The sequence below is a fragment of the Orbicella franksi genome, chromosome 5 (assembly GCF_964199315.1).
Source record: "Orbicella franksi chromosome 5, jaOrbFran1.1, whole genome shotgun sequence".
In the NCBI taxonomy this organism is placed as follows: domain Eukaryota; kingdom Metazoa; phylum Cnidaria; class Anthozoa; order Scleractinia; family Merulinidae; genus Orbicella; species Orbicella franksi.
The window spans coordinates 5,788,167-5,809,566 of record NC_138149.1 but is presented as its reverse complement, the minus strand read 5'-3'; the positions used below and the strand labels follow the sequence as shown (position 1 = coordinate 5,809,566).

General features: G+C 40.6%; 2 protein-coding genes across 3 annotated transcripts; one reads left to right on the top strand and one right to left on the bottom strand.

Annotated features, from left to right (window-relative positions):
• Positions 1 to 275: 275 nt before the first annotated feature.
• On the bottom strand, positions 276 to 2,558 carry LOC145488598 (fibroblast growth factor 1-like). Its single transcript, XM_081467484.1, has 4 exons — positions 2,419 to 2,558; positions 1,381 to 1,672; positions 881 to 984; positions 276 to 479 (listed from the first exon to the last, which is right to left on the bottom strand). The coding sequence occupies exons 1-4, from the start codon at positions 2,434 to 2,436 to the stop codon at positions 276 to 278; spliced, it is 618 nt and encodes a 205-aa protein (XP_081323610.1). The 5' UTR covers positions 2,437 to 2,558.
• Positions 2,559 to 9,991: 7,433 nt separating this feature from the next.
• On the top strand, positions 9,992 to 20,655 carry LOC145486898 (lysosomal alpha-mannosidase-like). Of its 2 annotated transcripts, none has more exons than XM_081465605.1 (4): positions 9,992 to 11,051; positions 15,617 to 15,811; positions 16,894 to 17,070; positions 18,518 to 20,655. In XM_081465605.1, the coding sequence occupies exons 1-4, from the start codon at positions 10,125 to 10,127 to the stop codon at positions 20,225 to 20,227; spliced, it is 3,009 nt and encodes a 1,002-aa protein (XP_081321731.1). In that variant the 5' UTR covers positions 9,992 to 10,124; the 3' UTR covers positions 20,228 to 20,655. The 2 variants fall into 2 exon arrangements, with proteins under 2 accessions (XP_081321731.1, XP_081321732.1); XM_081465606.1 differs by lacking the exon at positions 9,992 to 11,051 and adding an exon at positions 12,391 to 14,974.
• Positions 20,656 to 21,400: the final 745 nt, after the last annotated feature.

The window sequence follows — 21,400 nt, the reverse complement described above, 5'->3', positions numbered from 1 at the left end:
AATGTTTTAGCTCTTTACAGAAAAACTTATTAATTTACATATTTTGAAGATGAAAAGACTATATGAATTTTGCAAGCATTTTTATGCATAAGTATTCCCTTTTAAATTCTAAATTTGTTTGGCTATGCGTTATTACAAAAAAAGTCTAAAATAGAACTAATTTTGCTTCCCATTTGATGGGAATAAAACAATGAACAAATAGTCTTGATAGTGCGATTAAGAAAATCAAATTATATTACGTTGCTAGGCAACATGAGAGTATTCACGGGTGCTCCCTAGCAGCTGTCAGCTGTGAGGATCAAGAATTTGACTTTATTTTGCGCGCTTGTGGTATATTTTCCGTTTCGTGCTTTGCCATTTCGTCCAAGCGATATAAACGTGTCATATAGAGTCGTTCTGTAGAACTTCGCCGAGGCAAATGTGTGGAATGAAGTGCTTTGCATTGTCTCTCTGAAAACGGTTTCGTCACTAGTTGAATTCTGTGAAAAATGAAAAAGATAACGATGAAGAAAAACTACGTATATTTATCTCCATTTAAACTACCCCGCTACAAGAAACAGGCTTAAACTGTAAGAAAGAAGCATTTCAAATAAATATAACAGGCTTAAAACTCCCAACTTGCGGAAGGTAGGCCAGTTGACTATTTACAAGCATGATCGAGGAGTTGAACTAGGGTCTACCAACAAACAACTCCAGCTTAGTGGTCAGAACGGGACTTGAACCCGCTACCTCCGGATTTCAAGTTCGGCGCCCTAACCACTCGACCAAGCTGCCTCCAATTTAAATTGTTGAAATACCGTACAAGTGCTCACGTCAATTGTTACTTATGACTGACATAATGTTTTTTTTTTTCTTCAATGTCTGCAAAATTTGAACTTACTGTGGAATATAAATTGCCTTCGCTGTTCATCGCAACATAAAGACCAGTATGAATTCCTTTAATACGCTGGAGTCCTCCTCCCATTGACTGCAGCTCAAGTTTGGCTGAAATGGAAAGAAAATGCAGTGAGTAAAGATAGGTAACAAACAGTTTAATGCTCTTGACAAAAAGTAAGGTTGTGGTTTATGACAACCGAAATGTCTTTCTCATTTTACCAAGAACCTTCGCTGGCCACGATGAACTTAAGCGTAAAGAGTAAACAGCTAAAAAGTGCCTTGGGAAAGAACAGGAAACATATATAAATAAACACTAATTTCAACAGTTTCCAATCCCCCCCTCCCCCTTTCCCCACTATCGAGTCTTTTTCTCGATCGCACTGAAGGGTACTGTAGTGTTATTGTCCGAATCTTGCGTCCGTTTAACTGCCCAGGAGTTATTAAATAACGGCAATTTGATAAAACTGCAGTATTCATTCAAAAAAAACGACTAGTCTCTCTTACCGTATTTACTTGCACAGCGCGAGGTTCCGTTAATTGTCCCATCAGCAGCGATTTGAAGAAAACTCTGTGTCTTGCCAAACAGTCGAACAGCCATTTTAAACGAAGGTTCGCCGGCCGCAATACTGCTTATCTTTGGGTTGACTGTGAAAAGAGAACGACGCTGTCGTGCGGAGAGGACATCGGCTAGTCTCCAGGCCACAACGGGGTCAACTGATGTTGTTGAATGTTTTGTTGATTTAAGAACCGCTGAACGACTCACGCCCAAAGTGAAGATTACTAGAAGAACTGTATTCTGTAGAGAGAAAAAAATGAACTGTAAGTTAATAAGTGTAAAAGTATTAGGCAAGAAGGATAGAAGGCGGAAGGAAGCGAGAAATTGAAAAAAGGAAATAAGAAACAAAGAAAGAAAATAATGAACCCACAAACCAACAACCAATGAAGCCTCAAAGAAGTAGAGTTAAACGGTTATTTAATCTAAAATGCGTGTGTTTTTTTCACTAGATTACGATGATGTTCACCTTAGGCAGGAAGAAAACTTAAGTTCGTTACACATAGCTCGCAATCATCATATCATGAGCCGTGTTTCGACTTATTGACTGTAACCCTAGTTATTGACTGTTTTTGCCCAGTAGTGCAAGGCAGTAAGTCATTGTTTATACTTTATGTAGACTCTCTGTAAACCTCAATTTGAAAACGTCACGGCTGCAAGCAATTACGATTTTCTATTTTGATCTTGATTCTAAGCAAAGAGAACATCAATCTTGTTTCTCTCTGTACGAGGTACATGTTGACAAACCAAAAAAAAATATGATTGTACTAAGTCAAGAAATAACAATGAATTGGTCATCTTATGTTACATAGGTAAATACAGAAACTTTGCTGCCAAATAATTTAGAAATGAACTTCTGTGTTCCAGCAGGTGGAGTGACTTTGGGAAGCGTTTCTAAAAAGCACATTGTGGTGAAAGTATAGTAGCTTTAAATCCTGCATTAATTCTGTAGGCCTCTGTAGTAATTCTGCACACACAAAAAAACTTACCATGGTTATCCTGAGCATTATGGAAGAAAATAGTCTGAAAAGTTCTATTTAGAATTTTTTCTTCGTTATCTGGTTGCTTGCTTGCTTGTCCAAATGTCTGCATTGCTTCCAACCTGCAGCTGCAAGCCTTTTTATAGGTGAATTTGATACCGCTCTCGTGGGCTAGAATAGATACAAAATAGCAGGCCATTTTAACGTGATGTTCTAACTCCTAAAGTATGTCGTATGTGGGAGTTGTCTGATTATCACCAAACCCAGCTTTCAAGGAGAGCTCTTTCTATTTAATTAAATTCAAATCTAGATTTTAACCAAGCTCACTCAATCATGTAATTTGGCATCAGCGGAAGCGGCTTTGTCATGCGTGCATTGAAAAATGTTTCGAATATGTCAGTGTATGGACCTTAGCTTGCATGCAACAAAGTTAACTTTTGACAAAAGGCGGGGTTTAGGGTAAGTTCTAAAGACAGGTAAGTGAAATTTAGAAATCTGATATCAAAATTCGTAGTTAGCAGGACTTTTTCTTTTTTGTAAACTTGTTGAACACATCAATTATGATAGATTTCCTGTACGTAGTTCTTTGCACGCGACTTGTGACAATGCAATTTACATGTTAATTGGTTGTTTGGAACAGGATCTAAAAATAGCAGTTTACGTCCTGCTGAAAGAATAACTTGGTTATCTACCTCCGGAAGAGGCAATATATCTCTTTCTGTTTAAAAAGCCAGTTAAATTACATTTTATTGTCTTGCAGCACGTTCCGACTGTTAGCAAAAATAAGCAAAGTTGTGACCTCAACGAAAAAAATAAACTTCTAAAAACATTTTTGCAAAATAGCTTTGAAGAATCTTGTTACTTTCTCTTTTAAAGTCGAAGTCATGAAAAGAGTAGCGTCTAAAATAGCAACCCGGCAGAGGAAGTTAAGCTATATTTCCCAGTCGTGAACATCATATGACTTGGTTGTCACAAAAACGGTATGCTTTGTATGCAATACGGCGTTCGCCGGAAATGGCCAACCCGCAAGCAGAACGAAAGGAAGTTAACGGGTTGACTTCCGGCAGCATCCACGTGTTTTCAAGTTAGCTCACACGACGGTCTAGATTTATGGGAGAGGTAAAGGGGAAAAAATTCTTTCCCTGTCGAAGACTATTTATATTTCATGTGGAAGTTATTGCTGTTCCTTTTAAGAAAGAACATCAAATCATTTTTAAAGCACTAAAGTGAAGTTTACAACACCTGAAAAATAAGTTCGTGTACAGGTGAAAGATATTGTGCAAAGATTAAACGGCCTGTCCACACTACGCCGAAGAAATTTGAAAACGTAGCTTTATTTCTACGCTTGGGCAAATCGTCCACACTTATCCGTCAGGAACTTTTCGAAAACGCTCTTCAAACAGGAGGAATCTGAAAACGCCGACTTTGCGTTTTGGTGTAGACGGAAAACATTTTGAAAACGGAGATTGAAAACATTTTGAAAACGGAAGTTGAAAACATTTACATAACGGAGATTGAAAACATTTTGAAAACAGGCATCGCGATTTTCCTGCCCGAGTTTTCCTCAAAACAAAAATGCGAAGTGACCGGTGATTGTTGTGTTTTCAAATTTCTACGGCGTAGTGCGAACGGGGCCTGATAACATGTTGCAAACTATCTCCGTTTGAAACTGTGTGATGAAGACGAGAATATTCTACGTAGCTGTGAAGGGACAATGGAGGATACATGAACTTCTCCATGTACCTGTTAGTAGACCCACGCGTGCCGTGCATGTTTGAATAATAGTGAATCACCGCAATTCATTATCCGACCTAGTTATATTGGACCGACATTTTTGAATACCACACACATGTTGTGGTTTATGGAAGATAAAGATATTGTTGCTAACGGTGTGTAAACCCCTGCTCTGCCTTGAAGAAACGCAGTATGTTGTGGATTAAAACTAATAATAGAAGATCGCGGAGATTTTCCAAGCACATGTCCTGCGAAATACGAGGAAAATCAGCTTTCCGTGGATTCTATTTACATTTTCTCGCTTCACGAAAGAAATCTCTTCAGAAAATTGGAGCCTCAGAACATACAATCCCCGGCGACGAAAGCTATGAAACCTGGAGAACTTGAACATGTTAGATCGATTTTTTTCACTCAACTTATATTCGCGTTATCGAGTTCATGTAACTTCAGTAGTTTTACAAGACTACGCCAGTTCAGTAAATTTCCAATGTGATGCCCCAGATAATTATAAAAGCGCACTGGCAAGTAAAAACAAAGCGTGGGTATCTCTCAAAGTATGAATTTTCACCAAAGTGCTGATCTTTAAATAATTCTTCATTTTTTTTACTTACAAATTATTCGAGATTAGTCAAGGCAATTCTATCATGTATGAAAGGACTCTTTCAATTCAAAACCCCATACAATGAATTCATACTTAATTCAGACACGAATTTAATTTGACTATAATCACTTTCAATCAGCAGGTGTTTTAAATTTTTCTACGGTACTCATTTAGCTTCATTTGACTTATCTCAATGTTTTGCTTGAATTTGGACAGAATCATTCTACATGAACGAATATTATTCCAGGTGGAATATTTTGCAATCCGTTCTTCTGATTGGTTCTCCAAGTGTAGACTATTCACTGATAGAGCACGGTAGCAATTGCGATGCTATTGAAAGGGAAACTTGATTTTTTTGCTGCAAATACATGAAATGTAGTTTTCAGTGGAATGCTAGCCTTCAGAATGTGTTTTGAAACAATTACGTTAGTCGCCTACGCTTTTATCAGTATTATATTATATTCGCTCACGGAAAACTTGGGCTCATTCAGTGTAAAATAATTCTTGGTGTTCGTGTCGTCGCGTGAATATCTCCCAATATAAAAGGGAGATACAGTATATACATTTTTTACAAAAGCGTCACTTACCACGCATTTCTTTAATCTACGGGCTCTTAGAATCTTGGATGACCACTTGAAAAGCTTGCAAATCGCAAACCGAGGGTTTTTCCACTGATCCATTGCGAGTGAATTATTTAATCGATATAGCATACCAGACCTTTCTTTCCCATTCCGGGAGATAGGTCAGTAAGTGCATTAAAAGCAGTCAGTGAAAAACTCAGAAAAGTTCATCTGTTTCGAGACATTTAGGAGTAAATCTTTGCCAGGGTGGGGACCTTTGTCGACTACTCGTCTCTTGGTCGTCACTTACACTGTAATCACACTCCTTAAGTAGAGTGTGAGTAGACTGATCAAACATTACTGCTCTTACATATACGCCGGAAATGTGCGCTGAATTCTTTCGTTCGCCAGCACTAGATAGCCAATATGGCCTCTGACAAGGCACACCTAGTGAGAGAAACGTATGACGCGTGGTGCAGCCTAAGATAATAAGAGTTTTATTTAACCATGAGACCATGATTAAGAGTTGAGTGACTCATTTGACTAGTTTGTCATTTTTTTCAGCTTACTTCTCATCTTCTTTGGCTTCTCCTTCTCTTTCTGAAGATTCAGTTTGCTGTTTATTGCTTAATGTTATACAATCCCTTGCAGCGATGGTGAAATTTAAACAGACATTGAAAGGTAATGGAATCCAGCTAGCAAGGCGTCGGCCCAACTTCATCTTTGCACACAAGAGGAAGCAATATCATTCCAAGTTGTTTATTTATGTGTGGGCATTATAAGAGGCCCTTGTATGTGGCTTACCTTGAAAACATACCGTGATACACATCACGATAAACAACATCAGAGAAAATTTGAAATTAGGACCTTTCCACCAGTGGTTTTCATGACATGATTTTCAACTCGCAAAGATAGTCCCTCCGTCTGCCCCATATAGACATTTAGTCTGAAGGGTGTGTGACGTTGAGAAAGTGTCATTTACGAATAATGGAAAGCTTCAGAAAAGTTATTTCGTTAATGTATGTATTTAAGGAAAATTAATTAAAGTACCGTATTGAATCATCGTCCGGTATTCTTTGCCTTTTTTTCACACGCCGATTTATAAAGAGGCCTCGGAAACAACTGGGTAGTTCGGTTTCACCGCGGGTGGTCTATTTTTGACGGACAAAACAAGACCCATATAAACCGCGGATGGTCTTACAAGGGTTTGTAAACGTCTTCTTCCGTTTCCTGATGGAATTTCGACGTCTCGTCACGTAAGGGTCAAATATATCAAAGATTTCATCTCACAACACTGTTTCATTTTCTTAGGTATTTTAATTTTCTGTTTCGTCTCGTTTCGTTTTCTTTCATTTCATTTAGTTTCATTTTACATCTTGTTTTTCTTTTTCTTGTCTGGTCTCTCAACTCGAGCATCTTCCAGCAGGACAGGCGGCTCCGCCGACATAGCGGTTGAATGTTCGATGCATGCGCAGTTCCCACCAAAAGCCAATACCACATTGTCCTAATTTTATCAAACACTAATATCAAAAAAAATTCACACGCGTTCAATTTCGAACAAAAATTATCCATGAACATTACGTAGCCTTAGATTGAGTAGTGTGGATGAAAATGCTCGATGCAAATTATCAGGGACGGACCATTATTTTTTGAGAGAAGAGGGAGGGGTTGGATAATTTGCAGGGGCGTGAAATTTTTTTTTTTTTTTTCTCACCTTTGAGCTGTACATTACAGTCGAACTTCCACTAACGACCACCTGCCTGCAACGGCCATCTCTCTACAATGGCCACCTCTGTACAACGGCCCCTTTTTTTCGTCCCGACGGATGGTCCATACATTTACTCTTATTTTAACTTCTCTACAACGACAACGGCCACTAAAACGCGTCCCAACTGCCAAAATAACTTTGACTATTTTAAATCGCAATTTGTAGAGTTAAATACGTTCATTTTTAAGGTCCGGTAATACGGGCAACATTTCTCTTCAACTTGTCTCGCAACATTGTTGCATTGTAAGTTGAAACACATTGTTGCGCGTATTACCACGTTTGTGACCAGCTTGTCTCGCAGCAAAATACAGTGTTGCAAGCTTGCAGAATTCTAATATTTGGTTAATCGTGTGTAAATAAAGATGGCGCCTTCTTTAATATAATTTAGCATTTCGACGAAGTTCCACTTCGACTTCTGGCCGTCATTTTCTTCATAATTTTCCGTGCCGGCGAAGTTCTCTCAGTATGAAGCTCAGTGTCGTTTCAGGTAGCTAGGCGAAAAGTTATATTTTTGCGACAGTTCTTCCAAGCCTTTTGCCTTTTTTCCTCCTTGTTTTGAAGGGACAAACGAGGCGTCCCAAAGACTGTGATAGCCCTCGAGGTCTTTGTACAAGGCAAATTTATGACTTTACGAGAGTTACTGGTCTACTTCGAATTCAGGCTCGTGTTCACCGTCCGTCATGTTTTTCTTTTATTTGCCTCGTTGCCACGCTTCGCGACAGCCAATCACAAGCGTAGAATTCAAATTTGTTGCGAGATAAGTTGTAGTTTCAGTGGTAATACGAGCAGCAAAACTAAAATTTGTTGCAGAAAGTAGAACTCGAGTCTACTTTGCGCAACATGTTGCCTCAACTTGCAACGCTGTATTTTGCTGCGAGACAAGTTGGTCACAAACGTGGCATACGTGCAACAATGTGTTTCAACTTGCAGTGCAACAATGTTGCGAGACAAGTTGCAGAAAAATGTTGCCCGTATTACTGGACCTTAATTCAAATTAAAGTAAAGACATTTAGCTAAAAGTTACACTCTTTTTTGTACTGCAACTATGAATCGAATGGCCTTTACGAGTATTCGCGAGCATGCGAGCAGTGCGTTTATTTCTGCGAGCATGAGCTGTGATCAAATTTGTCTTGCGAGCAGCGAGCACTTTAGAAAATACAGATGGCGAGCAACGAGCAGTTCGTAAATTTTCCGCTGGACGGAATTTCTCTCTTATCAAAAGGAAACATTTTGCACCAAGTAATCTGGCTGACACCGTTCAAACAATGCTAGCAGCGTACAGCCAACTGCTCTGTTGAATGCCAAATTACGTCACTTCGCTTCACGTGAGCTTCAGTAAAATAAAATAAATAAATAAATAAATAAATAAATATATTAGCTTTGTTTAACGAGGGTAACACACAACAGTCTTACGACTGACAAACCCGTGACCCTCGAATTCCCGATCAAATTGGTGCGTTACACTAGGTGGACGCTCAAGGAGATCTAAAGCTTTCTAATCTGACGTTGAGAACACTACTCGAGAAGAAGCTAAATTTTACCAGACTTTGAAGTTTGCAACATGGAAGGTTTTTTTGGTTATATTATTCCCAGGAAATGCCGAGTAAACAACGTGGCATTTAGTCTAACAAGCATTTCGAGTTTCGGTTTCGATTATCGGCAAACTGGTTTTCAACTGAGTTACTAAAAAGATTTAAAGCAACGGAAGCTTTATTTGGAGGCTTCAAGGACTAACCGATTGAGCTCTGACAAGCTCTGAAGGTCGAATAGTAATAGTAATACTCTACATGTTCTCATGTCTCTAGATTACTTTCTACCTTTGGGGATGCCTTTCGCGAAGAATTTACGCGCGTCAGTTTCAATAAAACGTCACCAAAACGAGGAAGCATAACGTGTGCATGCTTCTCCCATGTTTCCCAGTTTTACCATACGGTAATTAAGCACATTTTAACGAGAATCCGAGCATGCGAGCAGTGGCAAAAATTTTGCGAACTCGAGCGAGCGAGCACTCATGTAATTTTTGCGAGCAATTCAAGCAAAGGCCAAATTTTGCGAGCACTTTAAAATTGAACGGGACTATTCTATACCCCTTATAATGATTGCCATCCAATATCTTTACCATCACTTATTTCGGTTTGTTGTTTTAAAATTTCCTCTGTAGTACCCAGGTCCTGGACGAGTCTTTTTTCTCAATAAAATAGTAAAAATGATCGATAAAATATTTCGCTGTTGTGTCCTCGAATCTGTTGTAGAACCAATAGAAATGAATTTGCTCTTTTGATGTATTTTTTGCTCTTCGATGCAATTTTTCATATCAATCATCTTCAACGGAATAAAGAACAACAGCGGAGCCTATTTCTACCGTTCAGTGTAATGTTAAATTCAAAAACAAGTGTGTGGGTTTCTTAAGGCTGCAGGAATTGACCGGGGGAATTGACCAGCCTACATACAGGGTCTATAAAAGCAGGACAAAGTCGAGGACCGTTTGAAAGGAGGTTGTTTGCGCAGGTCACTCACAATCATGATAACACTTGAGCACCAAGGAAACACTCGTAATTTAATACCTATGATATCAAACACAGACATCACAGACTGTGTTGTTTAGGCAACAAAATTAATTGACTAGCAAAACGAGATGCAAGACCAATAAACTAAGAGGTCAAGGGTGGTGTGGGCGGGTAAGCGATGACTAGGTCGAAAGTGGTTGAACTTTGAAACGATCTGAAAGAATGACTACTAGATAAGGGGCGTATTCTCTCTGGTAATTATCATTCACCACCTACAGTGATCCTTGCAGCACCTCTAAGAATACGGACCAACAACAACAACAACAACAACAACAAACAAGACAAACAATAAAACATTGACAACATTTAACTTCTGTTACGTCGTAGATGAGAGTAGCTGAGACTGAGGTTTGTTTTCTCTTTCTTACGTGACTGCTCTGCTCTACCTGTCACGAAAATTGTTACCGTTGCATTATTTTTTTTGGATCTCGTGACCAGGACATGACATTAAGTTACAGCAAGAGATTATTCTCTTGGTTACAGCGATGTCTACTTTGATTTTCTTTTCAGCCTTGATTTGGCTTGGTTCAGGCTTTGAATGCAACCTCAAAGATTCAACAAGGTCGGAAGAAGATAAATTACAGATCCATCTTGTTCCCCACACTCATAATGACGTTGGCTGGTTGAAAACTGTCGACGAGTATTTTTATGGCGCAAATAATTCCATTCAGCACGCTGGAGTGCAGTACATTTTGGACTCGGTTATCCCTCAGTTGAGTGCAGACCGGACAAAGCGATTTATTTACGTGGAAATTGCGTTCTTCGAGCGCTGGTGGAACGAGCAACACGAAGCCTCGCGTATGGAAGTGAAGAAACTGGTTCAAGAGAAAAGGCTGGAGTTTATTAACGCTGGATGGTGTATGAACGACGAGGCGGCAACACATTACAATGCGATCATTGATCAAATGACTTATGGACTGAATTTCGTGCAGGAGACATTTGGATCGGATGCAAGACCTCGCGTAGCTTGGCACATCGATCCATTTGGTCACTCGTCCGAACAAGCATCACTCTTTGCTCAAATGTCATTCGATGCTTTCTTCCTGGGTAGAATCGACTATGCAGATAAAAAGCTTCGCCTCGAGCAACAGAGAATGGAGTTGGTCTGGAGAGGGAGCAGAAATCTTGGACAAGATTCTGATATTTTTGCAGGGGTGCTCTATAACGTCTATGCCCCTCCGCGTGGATTTTGTTACGACCAATCATGCAACGATACCCCGGTACAAGACGATCCGAGACTCTTTGATCTCAACGTCAAAGAAACTGTAGAAAGATTTGTGAATGTAACATGCAAACAAGCATCGCAGTATAAAACAAACCACATCATATTGACCATGGGTGAGGATTTCCAGTACGAGAATGCCAACACGTGGTACAAAAATTTGGACAAGCTCATCAGATATCTGAAAGAAGTAAGTATAATGCACAGAATGAGAGTTTGACGTAAGCATTTTTTTTTGCCCTGGTTCGAGCGATTCCTGGCTCCCAGGCTCCTTTCATTGCTGCTTAATGGTGACTAACTTGTCACGTAACGAAAAGAGTTTTAGCATGCTTGTTTTTCTATAGCCTGCGTAGCAGACGTTTCATATTCATTTTCCAGGCAAGGAGAACGAGAAAGCGAGGAAGCAAACGAGTGCGCCTTGGACTGAACATAAAATGGGGAGAAGTGGGGAGGGGGTGAGAAAAAAAAAAGGAGGAGAAGGGGAACGGGGCGGTGGTGCAGTGCATTTGGGGAGGAAAGTAGACCTTAATTTTTTGCCCCAATCTCCTCCCCCTGCGCCTTATTTTTCCCTACTCGCTCGCAGTTTCGTTACCTTCGCGTGCTTTTGGAAATGAACGAATGAATGAATTTTCTAGATCTACCGCAACATTTTCTACAGCCTCTATCCGTATCCACACGTGAAAACCGATCTCCTGTCCATTTCATGTAGTTTCCCTTGTGACCCGGGATAGCAAGCCTTTCATGTGATCCGGACTAACTTGTCATATACCAGGGCGCTGACCGGGGAGAAAATCTCTCCGTAGCCGCTATAACCTGTCATATACAAAGGGGCTGACCGGAGAGGAAAGCTCTCGGTAGCCGCTATATCATTAAATGTTAACTCTTTATACTACGGAGTCATCATTCCAAGAAACGGTGCGTCAGTCCTACTTTTCAGTTAAGGTTACCCATGTCTCCAGGCTAAAGGAGTTAAGGAGTTTGGATTTCAAGGTAGATACTGCAATCTCGTATAACAGTTAAAGGTTATAAAATTATCCACAGTAGAGTGGTTTCAGTTTCTTTCTATTTGGAGCATTCCGTACTATTCCATGACCCAATTAAATGAGTTATCTAATGTGAAGTTTATATGAAATAATTCATATATGAACTGCGGTAGTAGATGAAAGTGAAGAATGATCATCGCAGCAGATTTTCGAATTTGGGGAATGTGTGGCTTCATAGCTCAGTTGGTAGAGCATCGCACCGGTATCGCGGAGGTCACGGGTTCGAATCCCGTTGAAGCGCTGATTTTTTCAGGCTTCTTCTTTCCAATTGCTTAAATTCGAAAATCTGCTGCGATGATCATTCTTCACTTTGAGTTATCTAAGTAAGCGTCTTTTTCTCTAAGAGCTCTAACTCGAAGCGATTAATTTAAGCGAGAAAACCTGATTATTTCTAAAAAAAAGTCGCCCTGTTTGAGTATCTCGATTAGTTTAAAGTTCGTAAAATATTGCCATTGAGCAACAAAGCCTGAGTGAAGTCTTGCTTTGAGCATTTTGAAGTCCTAATACGGTTCTTGTTCCGGGATTGTTTGTCCGTGTTCAAGATCATTCCAACAAAATCCTTGTGAATATAAGCCTGATAAGCTCTTCAAAAGATCGCTGTTGGTTCAACAAGAATTTCGAGGAAACAACCCACAGAATCAATAAAATCTTCAATACCATAACCTTTCGTCAATGGTGACTCGATTTCAAGATGGTTTTCTTTAAAAGTTTGTCATGTAAACTTGACATTTGAGCGAAAATAGATCAAGTTTGGCTTTTGAAGACACTTCCTTGAGCTTACTTGGTATTCACGTGAGGAGGAAATCGAAAATGGCAAAGTTTCGCAAACTACAGACAATCTACTGCAGCCGAACAACCGAGAGGTCGAACCTGTGGTGACTTACTGGAGCTGGTCCTTTACGAGAGGTCAGCCTGCATGTAGGGAGTGTAACTTTTAATTGCGACCGCTAATCGCGCGTTATTATTATTATTATTATTATTATTATTATTGTTATTGTTATTGTTGTTGTTGTTTTTATTGTTATTGTTATTGTTATTGTTATTGTTGTTGTTGTTATTGTTATTGTTGTTGTTGTTGTTGTTATTGTTATTGTTATTGTTATTGTTATTTTGTGCAAATGAGCCAGTAAAACCAAAACCGTATTATTTAAGAAAACAACTAGTCATTTGAAGAGACTGCAGTGCGTCCACGGTGAAAGTACTGCTTTGCGCGACAACATCGGATGTGGGAAGAAGCTATTTGTTGTAATTTCTAGGGTTTTAAGGCTTCTCGTTACCTAATTTTTGTCCGAAGTAGTCGCTACCCTAACCAGTGGTTACAGGTAGTTACAGTCCTGAAAGTGGTCGCAGCTGTTGCGGCAGACAGGCAATATTGTTTTGTTCAAAACTGGATCTTAAAGACTGTTTTCATTGGCTTAGCCAATATGCCGCAGTTATACCATGCTCTACAAATACGGTAAGCGTTCGCGTGAGCTTTTGGAGCGCTTTTATTTTAGTTTTCTACATTTTGAGGGCGTTTTTGATAAAACAATTATTCCATTTGCGCTTGTTGAATGTGAGATGAATATAAATTTAAGTAACTTGTCGGTCGAATTTTGGTAGGATCGCGGGCGCACCGCAACACCCTCGGCTGGAAAAGAGTCTCAGACTTTTGAAGACAAACAACAATAGACTTCATACATTTTTTTGACCGATCAGATCTCTTGTAGAACTTACGTTGGCAGCGTTTATCGCATGCAGTCCCTTGCAGTTTCTGATTTCTCAGACTTTTGGCTGCATTTGTCGTTCTCTCTGTTACAGTCAAACTTCCCTTGGCGAACATCTCTTCTAGCGATCACCTCCAGTTTGTCTCCAAACTACGGAAATTTTGGTCAAACCACTGTTGTGATCGGAGTCTCTGGTAAACCATCTCTCATGGAGGCGACCGCTTGCGACCGCGTGGCGTTGACCTCGCGGAATACTGGACACTAGTAGTTCCAGGCTCTCTCTAGATCTGAGTAGTCGCCTGTAATGTCGCCTGTAACAAATTTGGCAAAAATATCTCGTGACTTTATCGTGACAGACGACAGCACAGCGGAGCCGAAGCGACAACTTTTATTCAGGAAAGTGAAACGAACGTAGTGGCTTCCTTTCTTTTCAGCAGAAAATGGCTACTTTGTTCTTTTTTGTGACCTTTCTCTGCCTGAGTGCAGTCTTTGAGAGCAAGTTTGGAGAAGCAGTGAAAGATGAAGATAAATTACAGGTCCATCTTGTAGCCCACACTCATGATGACGTTGGCTGGTTGAAAACTGTCGACGAGTATTTTTATGGCGCAAATAATTCCATTCAGCACGCTGGAGTGCAGTACATTTTAGACTCTGTTATCCCTCAGTTGAGTGCAGACCCGAAAAAGCGATTTATTTACGTGGAAATTGCGTTCTTCGAGCGCTGGTGGAACGAGCAAAACGAAGCCATGCGTACGGAAGTGAAGGAACTGGTTAAAGAGAAAAGGCTGGAGTTTATAAACGCTGGATGGTGTATGAACGACGAGGCGGCAACACATTACAATGCGATCATTGATCAAATGACTTATGGACTGAATTTCGTACAGGAGACATTTGGATCGGATGCAAGACCTCGCATAGCCTGGCACATCGATCCATTTGGTCACTCGTCCGAACAAGCATCTCTATTTGCTCAGATGTCATTCGATGGATTTTTCTTCGGTCGTATTGATTACGCGGACAAAAGTCTTCGCCTCCAGCAAAAGAGAATGGAGTTGGTCTGGAGAGGGAGCAGAAATCTTGGGCAAGCCTCTGACATTTTCACCGGTGTGCTTTACAATGGTTACAATCCCCCCAAGGGATTTTGCTTCGATCAGTTTTGTACAGACCCCCCAATACAAGACGACCCAAGGCTTTTTGATGTCAATGTTCAGGAAACCGTGGATAAGTTCGTGGCAATAACAAACGCGCAAGCCTTGCATTACAAAACTAAGCACATCCTCTTGACGATGGGTTCTGATTTCATGTATGAGAATGCTAACCTGTGGTACAAAAATTTGGATAAACTTATTAAATATGTAAATGCCGTAAGTACAGGTTGCTCTTTTGTTATTTGTTTATTGTTTACTTGTTTGTTGTTTTTTCCTCTATTAATCTGATATATATGTAAATATTTGATTGTTACTGCTCACTTTGTACGTGCCAAATGTTTTATGGGATAAACATGCCCTACTTACAAGCATTTTTTGGTGAAACCACCTCAAGTGTGAACTCTAGAAATGGAATTTGAACTGGTCATGGAATTTCAGTGTTACAAAAATTATCCCAGAAAATTATGATAAGTTGTGTTAAGAAATGGAAAATGAGGTCTTGACACAAGCAAAATGAAACTTATATAATCTTAATTCCCTAAGCTCTTTACAGCAAAAGGATTTGTCTTGTATTGTGACCTTTTTATAGCGAAGAGGGCCATGGATTTTATTTCATATGGTCTAAAAACATGTAAGTCTACTAACCCTTGTAAAAATATCTTGAAAAATGTGTAAAAATTCTATTTTGATGTTCACTGATACTAATATTCTCATCTGGACTAGTTTACCATTGGTTCATTGCAGGCCGTTACCTGTCTCCCACTTGTATTGATGTTTATGCACCTATTTTACTCAAGGTTACTTTTTACTTTTTGAAGGTTAGGTTTGATGCTATTTAATTCATATATTTTTTGGTAGGATGGCCGAGTGAATGCATTCTACTCCACACCTACCATGTACTTAGATGCTCTACACAAGGCTAACCAGACATGGGAAGTGAAGACTGATGACTTCTTTCCATATGCAGATTGTCCTCACTGTTATTGGACTGGCTATTTCACCAGCCGGCCAGCACTCAAGCGATATGTCAGATATAACAACAATTTGCTTCAGGTAATCCTTAAGTAGGTGTAAGTATTGTTTGGGGACAAAACTGAAAGCCATACAGCTGTGGGCGTACGAGCTGGGGAGGCGAGGGGGGCTGTAGCCCCCCCCCCCCCCCCCAGCTACAGAAATTATGTGATTTGCGGGCAAAACCCTAATGATTCAGGCATTGGCACTTGAGATAAAACATTACGAACTAATGCTGTTGGCGTGATTCCCAAAACTCGAAAATAAAGTTTCTAGTTAGTTTTTTTTTGAAACTTTTTCTTTTGGTAAGTTTTAGATTTAACCCGTATTTAGGCTGTTGATAGAATATGATTGATTGATTGAGTATGCAAGCTTTGAATGTAACTATTTTCAGAAATATAATTGCAGTTTCGTTAGATGTGGGAATTTTGAACGTTTTTGTTTTACGTACAATTTGAGTGCATTTGCATCCTGATTAAAACAATCTCACATTCAGGCATTGTGTAAATTTTTCGGGTAAGAAGGTCACTGCCCTCCCCTCCCCAAAGTCCAAAGATGCCTGCATGCCTATGCTAAAAGTTGAAAGTGAAAGAGTTATTTGCAGATGATGGAAATTCCCTGTTGAGGTCAGAAAAAGAAAACATTGTGTTTCTTCTAGTTGGTCTATGGTTAACACCTGTGCTAGCCATAAGTGGATGTGGCAAGCATTGGCCTTTGTTCCACTTCAGATGTCATCACCTTTGAACAAAATATTTGCATCACTTATACTCAAGTTCTGCAGGAAGGAAAGATCTTTCCAGTGATTCCCAGATTAGAGTGATTGGGTCAATTGAGCCTGAAATATGCACAAAAATGCTCACAGTTAGAGTGAAAAACTGTCATAAAACACAATACTAGTGGAAAGAAGGGCATGCTGTCATGTTAAAAATGCCCTTTTGAGTAGATTGGAGCTGCTTTGGCTCATATCCAGGCTGAAAATGTCCAAAATTGCCAATAAATGCATTTTTGCCAAAAAGTTTCAGCTGTCAATGGGTTAAACATAGGTTTGATTTACATGTAAATAATTTGCATTAAAAGCAATGAGATGTCATCTCAGGTTTAACCCCTTCTCTGACCCTTTGTAGGTCTGTAAGCAGCTGGAGGTGATAAGTGGTCCTGCAAAGAAGAATGGCCCAACTTCAGATACTCTACGCAGAGCAGTGGGTGTGGCCCAGCACCATGATGCAGTCACTGGTACATCAAAGCAGCATGTGGCTTATGACTATGCTAAGCGACTTGCCATTGGTGCAACAGAATGCCAGGTAATCTTATACTCTTAGTAAAGATGCATATTCAATTGTGATCAAACAAGTATGAATTTTGAGCATGTGCATTTATTTCATTAAGGAAGTCATTTATCAACATGGAAAAACTAATGTCTAAAACATTATAGTCAAGTTCTCCCAACTAGTACTATTAGAAATGAATGGAGACCTGTGAGGAGAATTTGTACTACGATTATTAGTTGAGTAAGGTGTGACAAGAGTTTGGTGACCAGATTTTAATGGTTAACCTGTGTTGTTGTCATGGCAACTTGCTTTGTTTCCCAGTGGCAATTTGTTGACCTTTGACATCATTGGCAGCAAAGCATGGGAAATTGCAGGTAACAATATTGTTACCATTGGAATGAGGAAAGTTGCCCCTGGCAAAACCATAATTTAAGTGTGTTCTGTTGTGCCTTACTCAACTGATAATCATAGTATGTTTTGCATTAGAGCTTGAAAAGTTAAGATGGTCTGCTGAAAGTTCGAGCAATAAGTGCAAAAATTATTTACTAAAAATCCACTCAAAACACGGTAACTTTTGGATTGCTATTCCTATTGAAAACAACTCACTTTAGTTCATTTCTCTAAGTGACCCCGTGATTAAATTCTCAAGCATTCTCGAGAAAGTTAATGTTAAACCTCGTAAGAATGCTTAAAGCGCGTGTTATTGTGTTTTTAACTAATGCAAAACGTCTGTTTTAATTGAAATATGGATAACTACAAGTTCAGTTTTCCCTCACAGGGTCGGCTTCAGTAAGTCTTGATAAGTTCTTAACTGTATTCAAAATATTACAATACCATGAGGTTTTCTTGGTAACTTAATTTTTGCAATTATTACTCAAATGTTCTGCAGAAATCATCTTAATACCTCATCGATTCTATCAACTTGTATTAGAAATTGCTAATGATAGTCTGAGCAAGGAGAATTTAGATTTTAATAAATGAAATAAATGAGTAAGTTTTCTTTATTTTTCTTTCAGTGTTTTCTAAAGGAAGTAGAAAACATTTTTTCTGACTGTGTTTCTATTGAGATGTAGAATAACTTCTGAAAGATTAAGAGAACTAAAAAATGTAGGGATAAGGGAATAAAGATGGTGAATTTTAAGCTTGGTAATGAAATGTGAAAGGCTACTACTGGCTGGAGTGTTTTCTTTTTTACTCATAGTTAGTCGTAAACTGTCGTAAATTGTTGATTAAAGTAAGTTACACAGTAGCTCTCAGCGATTTCAGACAATGAAGCGTTTCAGTGTTAGAGAAATTTGCCTGTTAATTAGTTTTATCAACCTCAAAATTGGTGATAAAGTTCGCTTTCCACTTCCACTCTGAGAAATCAGTGAAGCTGCTTTAGAAACTAATGTTCCTAATCCTGCCGGTCTGTTAAGTTCTAATACTATAATACTGCACAACTGGGCGAGTGGCCTAACAAAACAGTTTTTTTTTTCAGGTGTTAATTGGTGATGTGCTCGGAAAATTAACGGCCAAAAACCCTGAAACCAAGCCTCCTGAACTGACATTTTGCGACCACCTCAACATAAGTGTCTGTACTCTGACTGAAGAGAACAAATCCTTTACTGTGACTGTCTACAATCCCCTTGCCCGAGACCTAACCCCGTATGTCCGCCTGCCAGTCGCGATGGCCTCAATGGCTGTGTTTGGTCCACAAGGTACTGCTGTTGAAACGCAAGTGCTCCCGCTTTCCGATGCTACGAAACAGCTGCGTAAAAATCAGAACCAGACACAAAGCAATTCATCTTTTGAGCTTGTTTTCATGGCCAAAGTCCCTGCTCTAGGGTTTGCCACCTACTTCGTGAACTCGACAAAGGCCAAGTCACCGTCCGCACTAAAGAAGTTCTTTCGGCCCGCTCCCAAGCCCGCTTACACAGACTCCGGTGAAGTCTCCATCGAAAACGAGCTTGTTAAACTTACGTTCTCTCAGGACACGGGCCATCTGACAAGCATGACTGATTTGACTTCCAAAGTCATCACCGCATTGAGCCAGGCATTTTACTGGTACAACGGCAGCATGGGAAACGACAGCAGCCATCAGCCGTCGGGCGCGTACATCTTCAGACCTAACAGTAGCCGCGTGAATCTCATCTCCAGTGGCAGCAAGATGGAGATCTTCAAGGGTCCCCTGGTACAGGAGGTACGTCAGGTGATCTCTCCGTACATCAGCCAGGTGATCAGGCTGTACGCTGGTCAGCGGCATGCTGAGTTTGAGTACACTGTGGGACCGATACCTGTGGGGGATGGGTGGGGCAAAGAAGTGATCACCCGATTTGACACAGATATCAAGTCCGACCAACTCTACTACACCGATGCTAACGGCAGAGAGATGCAACAGCGCAAGAGGAATTACCGACCGACCTGGAAACTCGACATCACCGAGCCAGTTGCTGGAAATTATTATCCAGTCAATAGTCGAATGTACATCAAGGACAGTGCTAAACAGCTGACAGTCCTGACTGACAGGTCCCTGGGAGGGTCCAGCATGAAAGACGGCTCCATGGAGATCATGTTGCACAGGCGGCTTCTCGTAGATGACAAGAGAGGGGTGGGTGAGCCGCTCAACGAGACGGGGATCCTCGGTAAAGGTTTGATTGTCCGCGGGAAGCTGTGCCTTACTCTAGCGCCACCCAAGTCATCTGGTGCCCTGCATCGCGAACTTGGCGAGAAGCTCCTTCTGGAACCCGTCATGGCATTTGCGCCTAATAGCCTCACTTTCAAGAAGTGGACGAGCCAGTTTAACTCGTTACACAGCGGTATGACCCGCCAGCTTCCCGCCAATGTTCATTTGCTGACTCTGGAGACGATGCAGGACACCGCGTTGGTCCGCGTGGAACATCAATACGAGGCTGGTGAAGATCCCAAGCTCTCGCAGCCTGTCAACATCTCACTCGCGGAACTCTTCACCGACTTTGACATCGAGTCCATGACTGAGATGAACTTGTCTGCCAATCAGCTACTGAAGGATAAAAAGCCCCTTCACTGGAATATCAAATCGAAGAAGAACGTGGAAGAAAACAAGACGAAGAAGAAGAGGGTGCATCGCGCCGCAACTGATATGAACGTGGAGCTCAGTCCAATGCAGATCCGTACCTTCAAGGCTATTATCAAACGTCACGGAATTTCCAGTTATACTAATATATACTAAGTACACCTCCACATAGCCTACTACGCAGCCGTTATTTGGGTTGACACACAACACGGGTAGCCTGCGAACGCAGACGTATTTCCGGCTGTCGGTTGTCTCCGCCGAAAAGAATGTCTGTGAACCCGAACCAGGAAACTATTTCTGTGACGTAATGGCTTTTGTTTCTCCTTGGTCAATCAGATTCCATGATAGAATGAAACTCGAGTGCTCCTCGAAGCGAACACCTCGCGCAGTAGTTCTGGGGCTACTTGAGCTAAACTGTGATTGGCTTAAAATTCCTACGTCACAGAAATCGTTTCCTGGCTCGGGTTTGCAGACTTTATTTTCGGCGGAGACAAGCGACAGCCGGAAATACGTCTGCGTTCGCGGGCTACAACACGGGCGGATGCAGGAATTTCTGAAAGCGGGTGCGGGGAGAGGGGGAGGGGAGGGGGAGGGGGAGGGGCGGGGTTGTGCACTTATATAACTTTCGACGTCATCGCTATCCCCTCAACCCCTCTCCTGGATCCGCCTCTGCAACAACCGTGATAATGAACAAGCGTTGTGTGACGGAACTAATAACGGCTGCGAAGAAGGCCAACCTGCAGATAGAAAAATAGCTTGAAAGCGTTAAAATGAAATCAGGTTGGTTGTTAAACAGGCGAACTCGTGAAGGCTAGGTCACCTTACTTCTGACACCTCTGCGACTGGTTTGAATAGAACGATTGTCAAAACTGACAGAAGTGGAAAAACGGCATGCAAAATTCATTCAGATCTATGAAATGTTGGTTAAGTGGCTGGGATGAATAGAAGTGTTTTGTAGAAGTTGGCCGAGATTTCATTTCTTTCTCAGTTTAGAACAGAGAATCGGAAAGAATTGTAACCTAGCCCGTTTGTGTTGCTAGGTAACACCTAACTTGTGTTTTGTTTTGTAGTTACTTTTTATTGGTTAATCACAAAGTTAATGTAAGCGCTCAGACCGCAAATTTTGTAATAAACTTTAGAACTTGAAGCCAAAGCTATAGAACTTTTCTCTCTTTAAGTCCTAGGACCACTGGGGCCCTGGGTAGCTTGGCTTTTCGTCCCTTTCTCCTAATTTTGTCAAATTATGCCAAAAGTTATGCCAAAGTTCACAATTTATGCCCCTAGACTCCAAAATGGTGCTTACAAATGACGTTTCTGTGTTTTTAACAG

Excerpts from the sequence above, each read along its gene's own strand:
- LOC145486898 (XM_081465605.1), top strand. The coding sequence starts at position 10,125 with ATGTCTACTTTGATTTTCTTTTCAGCCTTGATTTGGCTTGGTTCAGGC. Across the intron at positions 11,052-15,616 it reads TCATCAGATATCTGAAAGAA|GATGGCCGAGTGAATGCATT; the intron begins GTAAGTATAATG and ends ATTTTTTGGTAG. Across the intron at positions 15,812-16,893 it reads ATAACAACAATTTGCTTCAG|GTCTGTAAGCAGCTGGAGGT; the intron begins GTAATCCTTAAG and ends GACCCTTTGTAG.
- LOC145488598 (XM_081467484.1), bottom strand. Across the intron at positions 985-1,380 it reads GCGCTGTGCAAGTAAATACG|CCAAACTTGAGCTGCAGTCA; the intron begins GTAAGAGAGACT and ends TTTCCATTTCAG. Across the intron at positions 480-880 it reads AAGGCAATTTATATTCCACA|AATTCAACTAGTGACGAAAC; the intron begins GTAAGTTCAAAT and ends CATTTTTCACAG.